We start from the raw sequence: 16,534 nt of genomic DNA on the forward strand, positions 1-16,534 counted from the left end.
AAGAAGAATATCTGTGTAAACCAAGAGGTCTTTTTCAAAGAGCTACATTATGTTTCGTTATTTTACTGCATATTCTAACAGAGGAGAAAAAGGCAACATACTAGAAGTGTAGCGGCATTGAGCCTTTTGTTGACAGCTTTATCTTTTTTGCACAATTCAACAGCGTGGGAAATGATGCTTAATTTTAAACCACAACTGGCATCCCAACTCAGGGTACAGAAATCTGTGGAAGAGTGTCTTCCACTGTCCCCACCTACAATAGACCAGAATGCGCACAATTTGGAGGCCAGCTCAGGGTGGTGGCAGTCATTAACATGATAGACTAACCAATTCAGATGTAAGAATCCACCGAAACCGCCACTTGCTAAATGCTGAGAGCCATCTTCGAGGAACAACTTCCTAGCCTCCCAATCACTGTTACTTCCCTCATAAAAAGCTCAGAGATGATCATTTAGTTATTACACAATTATTTGCAACGTTTATGCTCAATGCTCAATAGAAACAAGTCACAAAGAATGTCAAACACTGAAGATGGTTGAACACGATAGCAATTTATGGCTCTGTATTGATTCTTTCCACAGCTTCGCTAATGAAGTAGGTGGGTCCTTCTGTTCAGCGGTATTTGAAACACTCATCCTATTTTTTTATTTAGCAGGCATCTTTTTTAAAAGAAATATAAAGCTCTAATGTCTTCTGCCAAACAGAGAAGCAAAGGTCTATTGGGTTTCTAGGCTGGACATTGGTGCATTCCATGTGTTCAAAGAACCGTTACCCACTCGTCCGGATTTCGAGCCTCCTACTCCACTGAAACCGTCCTCGCTGAGAAGACCAACGACCTCCACGTTACTAAGTCCAACAGCCAACTCACAATCTCCAGGCACTTGATCTCCCAGTGGTATCTGATAGTCCTCTGCTTCCTCCCCCCACTCCTCCTCCTCATCATACTTTCTTTCCTCGGCTCCTGCGACATCTCATTCTTTTGGTTTTCCTCCTACCTTGGGAGTTCCTCCCTCCAGTCTCATTTCTGGATCTTTCTCTTCTTCCTAAGTTCCATGGCTCGGTCCCAAATTCTCTTCCCTTCTGTATCAAATCTGTGATTTCATCCAAGGTCAAGGCTTTCAATGTCAGGTACATGCTAGTGTTCCCAAAAGTGAGTCTGCAGCCCAGACAGCTCCTGACTTCCAGACTCCAGTATCCAACCACAAAGTCAACATCTCCATGAAGGTGGCTCAGAGGCAGGTGTAGCTCTATGTTTCCCACACTGTCCCTGCTCTAAGCTCATTTTGTCCTCTGCCTTCTCTGTCCCATTTGATGTCAACTCCATCACTCCAGTTGTTCAAGCTACAAGTCCTTGGAGTCATTCTGCAGTCATCCTTTCTCTCCCATCACTTGGCCATTAGGAAGTTCCAGTGGATCTTCTTTCCATGCAGACGGAAATTAGCCACTTCCTACCCCCTCAGCTTCCTGCGGCTTTGTCTGAGCCACACCACCAACCTCTGAGTTACCGGAAAAGCCTCTTACCTAAACTCTCAGCATCAGCCCTGCCCTTTGACAGTCCATCCTTAACACAGCAATCAGAGCAAGTGATGCTTTTAGAACTGAAGTAGGACCATGTCTCTCTCTTTAGAGCCCTCCAACGTGTTCCTGTCACACTCTGAGTAACTACATCCTCACACGGGTACACAGACCCTGTAGGATCTGGGCCAGCTACCTCCCTCCTTTCCTTTACTCTGTTTAGACTCACAGGCCCCTGTGCTGTTTCTAAATCACAACACACCCACCCCTGCCACAGGGCCTTTGCACCCACCACTGTTCAGCCTGAAATGCTCCTATGCACACCTGTGGTGTGTGCAGACCTCTCTCAGATTACTCAAAATTCCTTGTCAGTGAGACCTTACCTGTGCGCCTCCAAAATGTCAACAACACGCTCAGCACCTCCCTGTCTTGTTTTATTATTTTCTCCTTTGCATTTATCATTATTAATATGCTATATATTTAGCTCATTTATATTGTATATTATGTACCTTCCCCAATGAAATGTGAGCCCACAAAAAAAAGGATTTTTGTGGTTTTGTTCATTATTATTTTGTTCGCAGGAGGTGGTTAATTAATAGCTCCTCGATAGAGTAATTAGAATATTTTTCCATTTGAATGTGTGATTTTTCGATAAATTCTAAACATACTTTGTTTTCTTTGCTTATAACTTGGCATTATGTTTTTTTGAAAGTTTTTTGAAATTTATATTGCAAAGTCCAAATCAGTATCTAGGAAGACTATTCTATCTAGAGGTCTCAAAGTGCTTGACTTGCATTTAATAAATCTAAAATTGAATCAGGTCTCACACCACTTTTATCCATTTAAACAAGTCACTTCTCTCATCACTGTATTCAACCTCACACCTTATTTTTTCCATGGTAGAAACTGACACTTCTTATGCACCCCATGCTTCAAGCATCATAGTCCCGTCTGCTAGTTTAATTTCTCTCAATTTTCTTCCCTGAGCTTCAATACATTTAGTTCCACTGCAATTAACTTTAACACCAGCATGCCCAGTTCAAGTACATTTTATGGGTCAATAGTCCAAATGTTTCTTATTTTCATGATTAGACATTACGTTTATATTAGAATTAATCCAATTTAATTGTACTGTCTTTACATCACTGCAACTGTGCCTGATAGCTATAAAAAAAGTAATGACATGATTTTGCTTGGATTTAGAAATTCATTCACCAGAGTAATCCATAATTTGTTTTTCTTAAAATTAAAATGAAAACATTATCCTATAAGTTCCAGTTCAGATACCACACTGACAAAGTAATGCATAAAAATTATTCCCAATTTTTAAACATACATGGAAGGAAGTCCTGAAGAAAATATATCATCCCCTAACTCCTGGTTTTCCCTGAGAGGTGACATATGTGATTTCTATTTTCCTTTTGCATACTTAGGTGTTTTCAAGATTTTTACAAAAAATAGGTAGTACTTCTACGATCAGAAAAAAAAGACATTTTTATAAGTTAATTGTACCCAATTCTATGCAGTAGAAATCAACTGAAATTCTCTATTTAAGCAATCTTTTGGAGTCAGTTACATAAACTTACCAGAGTTACCCCTTCATCATTTTTCTCATCGACATTTCCACCACCTGATAAGAAGTGTTTGACATCCGTCAGCATGCTCAATGGTCTCTGAAGCTTCATCTGGCGCAGCGAGGTCAGATCCACTCCTAGGAGGAAAACAGCCTTTCAATCAGAGGGCAGAGATGCTTCTCAGCCACTTGGGGGTCAACCCTTAGCTTTATCTTACTGTTCTTTCAACAGGTTCCTCTTTGAGGCCCCTCTTCCACTTTGAATTCTCACTCAAAGTCTGTATAATTGTTTTTCTCGGCATGCATTCTATTTTCAGCTAGAATGCAGTCTTGAATAATTTTCCTCTTATTACATCCCAAAGATGTGATATGATGCCTTATCCATGACAGGCTCTCATTGCATCTCTGGTTTAGTATATAAATCATCAAGGGACACTGCCCAAAGTATTTTAAACGGTTTGAATTGAACTGAAGTGAGTTAGAAAATATAGTTTTTGTTCTCTATCATTTCCTGGCCAAAAGAGTTGCTTCCAAAAGCAATGTGGTATCCTGGAACAGAAAACTGCCTATGGTGGGAAAACTGGAAAAATCTGAATAAATCTATAGTTTGGTGAATAGTATTGTACCCACGCTAACTCCATAGTTTGGATCAACACAGTGAGGCCGTGTAGATTGGTGATGTGGGGAAACTGGGTGAAGGGTGTACGGAATCTCCCGGTGATATTTTCACAACGTTCCCATCTATCTCAAGAGCTTTCTTTCTTTTTTTTTTTTTTTTAATTTTATTTTTTTAAAGATTTTATTTATTTGACAGAGAGAGACACAGTGAGAGAGGGAACACAAGCAGGGGGAGTGGGAGAGGGAGAAGCAGGCTCCCCGCCGAGCAGGGAGCCCGATGTGGGGCTCGATCCCAGGACCCCGGGATCACGACCTGAGCCGAAGGCAGACGCTTAACGACTGAGCCACCCAGGTGCCCCTATCTCAAGAGCTTTCAAAACACATTTAAAGAGATTCTCCAATCAAGCATTTCATGACTGTTTGTGTTAATAAAGAGGAATCAACTAAAGCGGAGTGAAGAACTGGCTGTCCAACTTGACTGAGGGGGGTGGATGTGGCCACGGAGAAGTCAGGTCTGCTCACTGCCCGTCCATACATCAGCACAGCCTTCATTTTAACCTGAGTTTTCACGATCGTGAATCTCCACGGTAGCTCGTACCTTCACATTTATGCATTCTGTTCCCAGCATTGGTTCCTGGACAGAACAGGTGTTTACTAAGGAGAAATAATCCACCTTATTGTCAGGGAAAGTAATCATGATGACGATGATGACGATGATGATGATGATGATGGTAACCATTAACATCTGCCTCTCAGCCAGTGGCTGCTATGAACCAGCACTCTCTCCCTCTCCCATCTGACTGAGTCCTTGCGGCAAATGTGGAGGTGGGCGGGATGCAGGGGACCAGAGCACCAAGGCCACCGGGAGCAGTCCCCCTGGTCATGCCAGTCTGTGGTTGACCTCCCCTGGGGCAACTCTGGGAAAGGAACTTAACCTGTCGGATCTTCCACATCTGCACTCACTCCGACAATAATACACATCCCAAAGGAGTAAAAAAGCCACAGACACTATTTATAGGATCTGTCCATGGGGCAGAGAGCATCCAGCCTGTTGCTCACCTGCCATCATTTTCCCCTCAGAGCCCAGCACCTCCGCCTCGTGGCACAACTCTCTCCCGGAGCCTGGCTGAACAGCAGAGCATGACCTCAGGGGTCAGGCTGCCTGGGTTTTAGTGCTGGGTCTTGTACCTACTTCTAGTGCCAATGGGAGAAGGTAACTTATCCTCGGCCTCGCTTTCTCCAGCGCAAAATGGGGCTGATAATTTTTGTTTCACTAGTTGTTATGAGGATGAGTTACAAACAACACAGAAAGCACCCCGCCCCATGTTTGGCTTGTGGTCAGCACTCAATAGACGGGAGCTCTCATCCGTACTCAGCTTCCCCACTGCAGGGCTTACGTGCCATTCGTTATGCCTCTTGTCGCGTTGGTGGTATAGTGGTGAGCATAGCTGCCTTCCATTATGCCTCTTGTCATAAAGAGGCAGGCAAGAAGCCAACAAAATAAAGCCGAATGCACTATTTGAATAATGTGGGCTGTTACAAAATACTCTGTCCAAAGTAAACCCACGTTAGTAGGGACATGAAGGGGCACCAATGACCAGCTTTGGAATCTCCACACGCCACGTTGGAAGAACGAACAGATTTCCCCTAAGAGCTGCTTTGAGGTTTGTTAAGAACCAACTAAAACTATCACTCTCTTCTTATTTTTAGGATGATGGAATTGAACATGTGAGTTAATTTTGGAAAATATTATTTCTCAAATGTCAGTGTTCAATTTTGCACAGTTGGAAGCAGCAGAAGAATCTGATGGTTACATTATTCTAACTTTTATAATGTGGCAGTGTTTATGGGAGTGGTGTGTATCTTTTAGAGAATTACTTAAACACATGGTTAAAACTGAATAATAGAAGAACAGGGCTCAAAGATAAAAGACAAATTAAAAACATACTAGAGATCACTCATTTCAGCTCACTTACGATGTGTCATGAGAAAGCAATCTATTTTAGCCATTGTTGTGAAGGAATCAGAGGGGAATATTATGACCTTGTATCTTACTATTTTAAAACTTAATTTTGAACCAAATATGATACCAAGTAAAATGTGATTTCAGATTTTCATTATATGTTCAGGAAAAAAGCATAAGTCTATTTTCAGCAAGACAACAGAACAGAAATCCCTTCTTTTCTTGGTCAAGCAAACTTCTTAAGCTGCTCCAGGAGAAAAACAGCCAAGACTTATTATGGGCATAATAAGTCTATTTTGTAATGGGCAATTGGCCAAGCCTGTCTTTTTTTTTTTTTTTTCGAAGAAATTAAGTTTTATTTTCATCCTGTTTTCTGAAAACCATTAACAGAAGTCCTGATTAGATTTATCATTTTGACAGGAATTTGGTAATTTTTTTTCTTTTAGGAAATAAGAAAAACAGCATTTTCCTGAAATTCACAAGTGATTCCACGTGCTGCTAATATTATTGCCTGACTACATCTGAACCATCAGGAGGTGCATGTGCAGACCTGAAATCGCAGTAACACCTCAAGTCAGTCCAAACCCTATAGTAACTCATCTCCCTAACTGTCCCTCTCACGATAACAATGTTTTTGTAACAATTCCATGTTTCCTCTTCTGCATTACCCCTTCTTCCCTGGGAGGATTCGGGGGGGCTCGGTGGGGGGGGACTCGGGGAGGGGACTTGGCGCTTCTAGCGCAGATAATACCGTACCACTGAGCCCACACGACCAGCCCCTTGATGGAGGCACAGCACTCTCTCAGCTCCTAGAAGTCCCAACTCTACGTTTTGTCTCCATCAGAAGCTTCCTAAGCTTGCTAAATCCAACAAGGCTGCTCTGGGCAGGCAACAAAAGGAAGCTGGTTCTAGCAAAGAAAAATAAACACGTTCAAGCCAAAAGGGTGTTTGAGCCCTGCCCCCGATCCCTTCCCCTCGATCCTGACCAGAGGCATCATGTGGGACTGTCCCAGGCACCCTGGGACACACCACCACCCTAACAGTGGGTGATTCCCAAGACTGTGGTACGGGGACAGCATTCTGAATGAACTTTATTAGGCAGACGAAATACACGAGGGCACTGTGCACTGATGAATCTGGGAGTCTTGTGAAGATTCGGGGGGCTAAGCCAGTTTCCGAGGTTGTTCCAAAAATAGACAACCCAGGGTTTTAACTAAGGCAGCAACCACACAATCAGTGAGGGATGGGGATGGAGCAGAGGGAGGTCAGGGAAGCAGAATCTATGAAATTTGGTGACAATTCAATGTGAGAGACTTAGAAAAAAGAAGTGACATTCAGATGGTCGGATTCCTGGCTAAAGGGTACAACAGACTATGGATAGGGTACACAAGGAGAACGGTAATTTCCATACTGGACATGTTATTTCAAATTGTCTGATACTTTAACTTTATTAAAAATTGCACACTGCAGAGCAGAAGGTCTTCAGAGATAGCTAAGCTGCAGGAGTATTCCTGGGGGCAGCAGGTGGTCACCACACAAGGAATGGAGTGAGATAAGCCCAAAATAGCACGCGGCGGGCTGGAAGAAGATACGCAAAGACAAAAGCTCTGGCAATCATCCATATTTTGGCGCCTGCACGTGCAAGTCTCCAAAGGAGACTAAGTGAAAGCTCAAGGAGAATGCAGAAGAGTACAAACAATCATTGCAGGTGAACGAGGGTGCACAGAACAGTGGGATGGGGGTCACAGGGAGACGAGTGAGCACAGAAGGGTGATCCGCCCACAGAGAGCCAAGGAGACAATGGCCATCCCTGCAGGGACATTTCCAGCAGCAGAAGAAGCTGAACTTCAGTGGGCTCGGTAGAGGAGACCAGGAGCTCAGGAGAACAAATGGGATCGACTTCTTCTAAAAGGATGGATGTCCATGGAAGGAAGAGAGGGAGCTGGGTGATGAAACACAGGGAGCAGAGTGGAAAGCAGATGTTCTTCCCCGAGCCGTGCATCCGTCCCAGACCACCCTGTGCTCCCCCTGCGGCGCTTTCCTCCCTTGCGGGATCATTTTATAACCCAATGCTTTCTGCGAAAGCCAGTGGGTTCGCCTCGTGCAGGAGAGCCAAGATGCATCACGCGCTCAATCGGCGCTCCGGGTTGTCTCATTTTCCAGCCCGGGGAGCTCAGGCGGTGAGCCGAGGTTAACTGCTGTGCCCGGATGGACAGTGTGTTGGAGGCGACAGTACAATTAGGACCGTGACCAGTGATTTTCCACGTAATCAGCTTGCTCACGACCTCGCCTGCCTCCTGCCACATGCATCCTGATGGGACGGTGTGATAAGTACTCGGTGCGGAAACTGTAGGAAGCACATGGAAAATTCAAGGACTTGCAACCCCCCACTATTAAGAATGCAGTGCAGAAACACCGAGAGCCAAACAGTAATGACGATCTTGTCGTGGGATATTAGAAATTTCTGAGGCTATCAGCCCACGCTGTCATAGCGGATAACTCTAAAAGCACACCGACGAGGGGGCGGAGAATAAATCGAATGAGACAGTATTCCCGGCAAGCGTGGCAGCTCATACAGACACGGAGGAGGGACCCCGGCAGGAACGGGGAGCAGACTGAATGACCTGAGGGGGGGCAGAGGGGTGGGAGGCAGGGACAAATGGAAAACAGCATTAAAAACTGAGGAGATACTAAATTGAGTTTGTTCCAGCAAACATGCATGTTACAAACTGATTGTGACAGCCAGCGTCGTGACAGATTTTCTCCTAACCATTCAGAGTCAATGCCTCCCCCTTTTTCTTCTCCCTTAACCACGTTTAAAATCAACCTCATGGGGCGCCCGGGTGACTCAGCTGGTTGGCATCTGGCTCTTGGTTTCAGCTGGGGTCGTGGTTTTGGGGCTGTGGGATCAAGCCCTGTGTCAGGCTCCGTGCTCAGAGGGGAGTCTGCTTGAGGATTCTCTCTCTCTCTCTCTCTCTCTCCCTCTCCCCGTCTCCCCTTGATTCCCCCACCCCTGCTCTCTCTCTCTCTACAAAAATGAAAAATAAAAAATTAAATCAATCTCCCAAAGGAATACACTTATTTTTCTTTATAGAGGGTAGATAATACTGCTTTTGCAAATACTAAAATTTCTTATCAAACAAAATCCTTGGATGAATTGGAAAGGCTTATCAGTCAGGTGAGTTCTTTTGCAGATAAAGATACTTGATTTTAATTTTCAAAGAGAAATATTTACCACTGTGGCTACAAGAAACTCAGAAGAATTAGAGCAGAAAGGTGCTAAATAGAGCTGACTCAGCTAATACTACACAACCGAGTTCTGCGTGCAAACTCAGAAGTGGGCACCGCCAGTCCAAGTTTTGCAAAGGTCCAAACAATGAACTTTGCAGCCGTGGGATGTGCATGACGTCAGGCTTCCCTCCCCTTAGAAGTGATGAAATCTGTCCCCAAGGAGTCACTGCTGACAAGCGGATAAAAGATCTGAATGTGACCCTCATGTAAGGAGCAGGTACAAGGAATGAGAAGAGCCGGGAGCCACACCCCTTCCCCCACGCTGCCTCTGTCACCCCAGCCGGAGACTCTGTGACCTTCGGTAGGACAGCCCAGCTCACACTGTCCCTAATGAAGATAATGGTACTCACCCCGCTTTCAGAATTAATGAGATAATTTTTTTTAAGAACTCGGTGGCTGCTAAGTACTAATTATTATTATTCTAAGCCATCCTCAGAATAAACCTTTTGATACAAGGGATCTGGAGGAGGCAAAGAGCGCAGGGAACAAAGAGGCAGATGTGAGGGCTTTTCTTAGAAGCAAGAAGGACAGAGTCAGAAGCACTGTGTGGCTCTTAAAATTTTTTTAACTTTTTCTCTGACAAAAGATCATACTTGAAGGGACTGGAGTTTCTTTGTTGTTATTTATACCTAAACAGAAAGGAAAAAAAAGTGGCAGGCTTCTTCAGCTTAATACCATATTGGGCTCAGGATTGCAGATACCCCCCACTTTGCCAGTGCTGAACTTACTCGTGAAATTATACGTTTAGTCTGTGCAATTAAACACTCTTTGTCAGGAGATATAGCTGGGAGCTGGGGCTCATCTCTTCAGGCTAGCACCGTGACCCAGGTGCCTGCTTCCAACACTGGTGTTTCCACGTGTCACCAACAGTGGGTGCTGGGATGCTGTGCAGGCTGCCCTTGACTTAAGCCCTCACTCACGGGCATGTCCTTCTTGCAATGACCACCCGCTCCTAAGAGAATACACTTCAGATGACCTGGCTCTCGTTAACTCAAAATTCAGTTGTGCTGGTTTACTTCCTTTGCCCTCCCAGTGGAGAATAGATTATAATTACAAACCCAGTGCCACTAATTACAGACTTCAGATGCTTGTTAAAATGTTCCTTCATTTCTGGCCTCTAGATTTCTGCTGCCCTGCAAAACGGCATTGACTGAATCAACAATGCACAGCGGTGGGAACAATGAAATATTATTGAGAAAGACAGACTTCACGTTATGCAATCTAGGGAAAGCACATCCATCTGCAATCATGTGAGCATGCCTAAAATATAAGTATGCACTTGTAATTCTACCATGCTGTCTTTAAATCTTTGTACAGTTTCTCAAAGCATCTGCCTACCACTTTCATCCAGATAGGTCAACAGGATAGAACTGGATTCTGTCCCCTCTACGGCATAATCCAACGGGATATTTCCATTAACATCCTGAAGAAGGACATTGGCTCCAGCCTGTAAATGAAAAAGAACAAACAGAAAATGATGTATATTGTTAGCAAAGAAAGCAGATCAAAACTTTTACTTCTATGTTAGTGGAGAAACAGGTCCAGAAAAGTCTGTATTAGATACAACCCTGGAGAACCCTGTAGGAAACTGTAATTATGTTGCAAGACAAATACAATTACTTTGTGAGAAACTCCAATAGGCTAAAAACGGACCTTTGCAAGACCTTAGCCCTGACTACTTCTCCCCACCCCTCTCGCTAAACCCCAAATATCCAGCCCATGACTGCTGAGCCAACCGCACCCGTGTGTCTTGTTTCTAACACAGCAGGAACTCCCCATGCTTTCGCAAAGTCTCCATGGAGAACTTTTCTATGAACTTTGACCCATCTTCCCCAAACTATCCTAAAAGCTTCTCAAGCACCTCTTCCACAGGAAGTCATCCGAGAGCTAGTCTCACGCTACTATGTTTTAATAAAGGCTTGGACTAATGGCTTCTGGCTGTTTGTCTTTTTTTTTCCTCTTTCCAGAAACTATTTTCTGAAAAAAGCACAATCTGTAGATATCAATGCATGAAGAACATTACATATGGCCATGACACCTTGTTTAGCTTCAAAGCACCCTTCATCAAGCAACTCTGAGGATGCATGCCCCACCCCGCCGCCCATTCCAGCTTAAATACAATGACAGATGTACTTTCCCTTTGAAAAAAAATTGCTCACATAAATCTTTAATGAGCTCCATAATATTTATCAGGCATGGCTTGCATCTCTTCTCCAAGGGCATGGCGTGAACACGTACCCATTGACCAAGACTCCCCGTTCACCTCCCAATCACGAGTCACTGAACTCAGGTCAAGGCAAGGAAAGTCTTCCCCTATTCTCTTTACTGAATACAATTCTGTGCTGCAATGTTACTAAAGTTCATATACTCTCTGAATTCCTAAGGTTTCATGAAAAGATGTGTGACATTCATAATCTCACACTAAAACGGGGGATTTTGCCTTCTGTTATTCTATACCTGTATTAAACAAACAGCTTTCCTATAGCTTACCGACTCCACACAGCGTTTCCACAGGACTGATCTAAATATCCTGTGAAGACAAAACTAAAAGTAGATCCAAGTGGCAAAATCTTCTATATCTTGCTATCTGCCCTGCAGAGAACTATGCCGCTCCCCTCACCACCCAGAGTGCAGCACATTCGATTTTCTATAATCATATAAAGATACTGCTGTATTTGAACAAATTCTATAATGCAGATTTTCACTTAGCTAAGGAAACATGTAAGTTTAAGGTCCTTAAGACTTCAAAGGATCTTCTTTGTGCATTTAATTTTTTTAGGCATTCAGAGTTTGGAAGGAAATCACTTGAGGCAGTACTGCTCAGCAGACTTTGCTAATGAGTCCTCTCCTTTAGCGTCCAACCAGGAGAGTAAGATTTTGCAAACCTACTCAAGTATCAACTGTTAAAGAGAGAACTGCAGGCTGTCATTGTCCATTTCAATACTCATGAGCGGAAGTCAAGCAAGTCATTCTCTTTTTTCCCCAATGCATAAACGTCCAGGCTAGAATCTTATCTCTGCCAAACATCTGGATACAAGGCAACAGTGAATATAACTAAGAGTCACGTATTATCAATAACAACAAAAAGAAATAGGAGGACAACTCGGTGCTGAGGGGGATGGTGCACCTGGAGTGAATTTCTACTCTGTAAGAAGTAACGAGGCTCTTTTTTTTTTTTTTTAAAGATTTTATTTATTTGAGAGAGAGAGAGAGAGAATGAGAGAGAGAACATGAGAGGGGGCAGGGTCAGAGGGAGAAGCAGACTCCCTGCCGAGCAGGGAGCCTGATGTGGGGCTCGATCCTGGGACTCCAGGATCGTGACCTGAGCCGAAGGCAGTCGTTTAACCAACTGAGCCACCCAGGCGCCCCAAAAGTAATGAGGCTCTTACAAAGCAAGACTGAAGCTGACACCTACAGCTCAGTATTTTAGCTGGGCTCATTCACTGCAATTCCAACCCATTCATCACTCACAGTCTGCGCTGCTCAATTCCCAGGTGTTCTCCCCTGTACAGAAGTTAGTCTTCCCTGGGGGTGAGAAACTTCCCTCATCAAAGATCACATCTTATCCCCCCTTAGAGTAGCCCCCGCCCTCCGCCCCTGCTATGGTGCCTGGCCCATGTTAGGAACTAAAAAAGGTTTACTGGAAAAAACAAAAAAACAAAAAAACAAAAACCAAAAAAAAGCAAAAACTGAACTTACACTAATTATTAAAAATTAAAGCAGAGAACTGTAATTTTCATAATTTTTAACTAAATTCCCTTTTATTTTTAAGGGTGCACAAAGAAAATGACAAAATCACTGTATGCATACTTATATTTCCTGACTTTGCTCTTTCACATGTATATTTGTGAATATTCCTTTCCTTTCCTTCCTTCCTTCCTTCCTTCCTTCCTTCCTTCCTTCCTTCCTTCCTCCCTCCCTCCTTCCTTCCCTCCCTCCTTTCCTCCTTCCCTCTCTCCATCTCCCTCTCCCCCTCCTTCTCCTTCTCCCTCTCTTCTTTCTTTCATCACTGGACAGGGTGAGAGCACCCCATCTGTGGGTGTCCTGGTGCTGGGCCGCCTCCCCCCTGACCGTCTGGTCTTGGGAGAGGTCCCCAAACAAGCTGAACTGTATGCAGTAAGAACACTGGTCTTCAAGGATCCCCTAAGAAGCTCTACATCTGGAATTACACTTCTGAAATTGTACATCTATGAAGAAAACAAAAATGGAAAAAACCACCATTGATAAGATTCATGACTGGTTATCATTCTTAGCGTGGCTGGCTCAAGCGTTGGTGTGCAATTTTAGTTGTCAATGGATCCCACTGGAACTGAGGGGCTGAGGACTTGCAAAGTAAGACTTCTCCTCAAAATATCAGAGACCTGCCTTAAACCATCAGGATGGTCTAATTTCCAGCAGGAAGAAAGGAAACAGCCCACGGGATTGGGAGTTAGTAACATTTATAACGTATTGTGCCAGTACTTATTTTTTTAAATACTTTGAGCCACTCAGTAACATAAAATGAATTTTCTCAAGTTTACAAAGTGAGAGCCAATAAAACATTCAATAAAAATATCCCCTTGACATTGTCCCTTTTTAATATGAAATTTGAAAACATATATGTATTCTAAAATATTTTTTCTCTTCCAGACATGATATTCTTAAATACGTCTTTTTTAAAAATAAAATTCTTTTCACATTTCAAATTTATTCCACGGATGCTGAGTCCAAAATGGTTTTTCAGTGCTGAGTATCAAAGCCGGGGCAAAGTGCTCCTGAACTGACCACATATTAATCACAGTGTTTCCGTGGATACAGGGCTCCCCGTTTTCAGCACAGAATGTGGGCGCCAAAAGCAAACATGAACTTTAATTTCCCCATGTGTCGGTGTGTGCATTTCACGGCGCAAACCACTGTTTCATTCAAGGGCCTGAGAAGCAGGATGACGTGAGGGCTTTAGGCTAGATTTTCAAACACAGGACAAAGCGTGTCCAAGGTCGCACCTACCTTATTGTACAAGAACAACTGTCTAAGCCATCACAACATGTTTCCCAAAGCTTAAACAGTATTTTATAATAACTGAACGCTGTACTTTATAAAAACAGATGGCTTAGGAACTGGCTGTGTAAAAAGGATAGCGAGAGTGAGAATAGATGGTAGACACACATAGTTTCTCGTTTATATCCAGTGCCCGTGAGCACACTAAGCCCTGGGAGGTGTGTGTGCGTGCACACAGGTGTGTATGTGTGCAAAACATCTTCCTAGTTCTACATTCCTGCACCTGATCACCAGACGTCAAATTTCTTACACTGACAGTCGTCATTATTCTTTGTCTTACTCAAAGAAGAAGTTCCGCATTAAGAAAAACTTGCATTAGCGAGAAGAGCTCAACCAAAACGTTATCCTTGTACAATACAGACTGTGAGGCAAGTCCTTCTGTTTGGCCTCAAGACAATCAATCACATCGTGATTGGTTTTCATCAGGGAAATGAAAGTAATCAATGTTATCTACGCAAAATCCCACTCCTCAAATACTTCCTTCGGTTGAGGACTGGACAGTTTCTACGGGGAGCCCTGAGCACATTTTCTCTAAGGAAGGCCACCCAAACCCCAGCCTGTCCTAACCTATGTTCCTTGGTATTGGAAACAGAACTCAAATATATCACCCCCCCACCCGCCAGATAGGAAACTTACTTACTGCCTATCAGATGACATATGAACCCATAAGTGCACCTGTAAATAAACCTTGTATTGGTTGCTTTATGTAACCATTTAATGTCAGTGAATATACCTGCCAAGCCTTTCATTCAGTAATAATTCTCTAACACATTAATACTGGAATTTTAATGAGAGGCACCTGATGGCATCTTAATAAGCAAATGCCACTTTTTATAGGCTGACATTTTCTGGTAACTCTATTATGATATAATTTCAAGTTTCATTAAAGTTGCAAGAGCAGTACAGAGAGCTCCTGAGTACCTGTTAGGGGTTGAATTGCATTCCCCCCAACCCCCGCCCCCCCCCCAGCCAAAAAAAAGGAAACACTGAAGTCCTGATCCCTAGTAGCTGTGAATGTTTCCTTATTTGGAAACGGGACGGTGCAGACATAATTAGGAAAGTTAAGATGAGGAGCCCGGGGGATACACAAGCGGCGGGAAGGTGGCCACATGAAGACAGAGGTAGCCAGGCAGCCACCAACAGAGGAATACCAGGTGGCCCCAGGAACTGGATGAGATAAGCAAGGAGACTCTTCTAGAGGCTGCAGAGCCCTGTGGCCCTGCTGACACCTTGTTCAGACTCCTGGCCTCCAGAACTATGAGACAATAAATTTCTGTTGCTTTAAGCCTTTTAGTTTGTGGAACTTTATTATAGCAACCCTAAGAAACTTAATACTCTGCCCTTTACCCAAATTTGCCAATTTATACTTTGCCCCTATTTTTTGCACTCTCTCTTTATTTTTCCTGAATCTCTTCTTTTTAAAGTTTGATTTTATTTGAGAGAGAGACAGGGAGGGAGGGAGCACAAGCGTGAGCAAGAGCAGGGGGAGGGGCAGAGGGAGAGGGAGAGAGAGAATCCCAGGTAGACTCTGAGCTGAGCGTGGAGCCTGACAAGGGGCTCGATTCCACGACCTTGAGATCATGACCTGAACCAAAACCTAGAGTCAGATGCTTAACTGACTGAGCCACCCAGGCGCCTCTTCTGAATCTCTTAAAAGTGAATCACAGGAATCATGTCCCTTTACCCCTGATACTTTAGTATGTATTTCGTAAGAATAAGGGTAATTCTCATGCATAAAAGTTGTTGCATCAGAAAATTCAGCATTACTAAACACTATTATTGAAACCACTGTGCATACCCAAATTTCACTAATTTTTCCAACTGTATTGGTGATAGCTATTTCCCCTGGCTCAGGAGGTAATCCATGATCCCCCGGTGCGTGTAGCTGTCCTTTCTTTTTAATTCCCTCCACTTTGGAACAGTCCTTCTGTCTTTTCAAGGCCTTCTCTCCTATGTCCTTACAAGAAGGTTTTTGGCAGGCAAAGCACAGAGGGGATGGCACGTTCATCCCATTGTACCCTATCAGACACACACATGATGTCCCTTGGTCCCATCGCGGATGACATTAACCTTGATCACTGGCAGAGGTGAGGTGTGCTGGGTTTCTGCACAGCAGAACTACAGCTAGGAACCCATGAGTGCAGGCTGATATCAAGAAACACATGAATACCTGAATAGAGGGGAGAAGAAAAGGCTCTTGCTTACAACAGAATACCAACCAATACATGCAGGAGGAATGACAAGGTTAGAATCTGGCATTCGCTCTAGCTGTAATTGATTCAGATGAGAATCACCAAGGGATGCTAACACTATGTTCCTGGATGCTGGAAAGGCGGAAGTTTGAAGGAAACTTTGATGAGGAATAGAATATTTACACAGTCCTCAAATATCCTGCCACAAAATATCCCGCTTAAATATAAAAATGTTGGCATCTAACATGATAGGAAAATAGAAAATTCTGGGAGCGGATGTTTTGTGCTTTTGAATTGCAGATGGTTTCTCTTCTTTCTGTAGAAAATTTTGCATTATGTGCTAGC

The 16,534-nt window shown here is 43.6% G+C and overlaps 1 protein-coding gene across 1 annotated transcript in view; it reads right to left on the bottom strand.

The window, feature by feature from the left end:
- The window catches only part of MYO16 (myosin XVI), a 435,081-nt gene that overhangs the window by 344,010 nt on the left and 74,537 nt on the right, over positions 1 to 16,534 (bottom strand). The window contains exons 4-5 of the mRNA XM_035003781.1: positions 10,299 to 10,407; positions 3,102 to 3,226 (exon numbers count right to left, since the gene is read on the bottom strand). Of these exons, the coding sequence (XP_034859672.1) occupies positions 3,102 to 3,226; positions 10,299 to 10,407 (234 nt within the window). The remainder of the gene's footprint in view (positions 1 to 3,101; positions 3,227 to 10,298; positions 10,408 to 16,534) is intronic.

The sequence above is a fragment of the Mirounga leonina genome, unplaced genomic scaffold (genome assembly GCF_011800145.1).
Source record: "Mirounga leonina isolate KUSES-001 unplaced genomic scaffold, KU_Mleo_1.0 Mir_127, whole genome shotgun sequence".
Classification (NCBI taxonomy): domain Eukaryota; kingdom Metazoa; phylum Chordata; class Mammalia; order Carnivora; family Phocidae; genus Mirounga; species Mirounga leonina.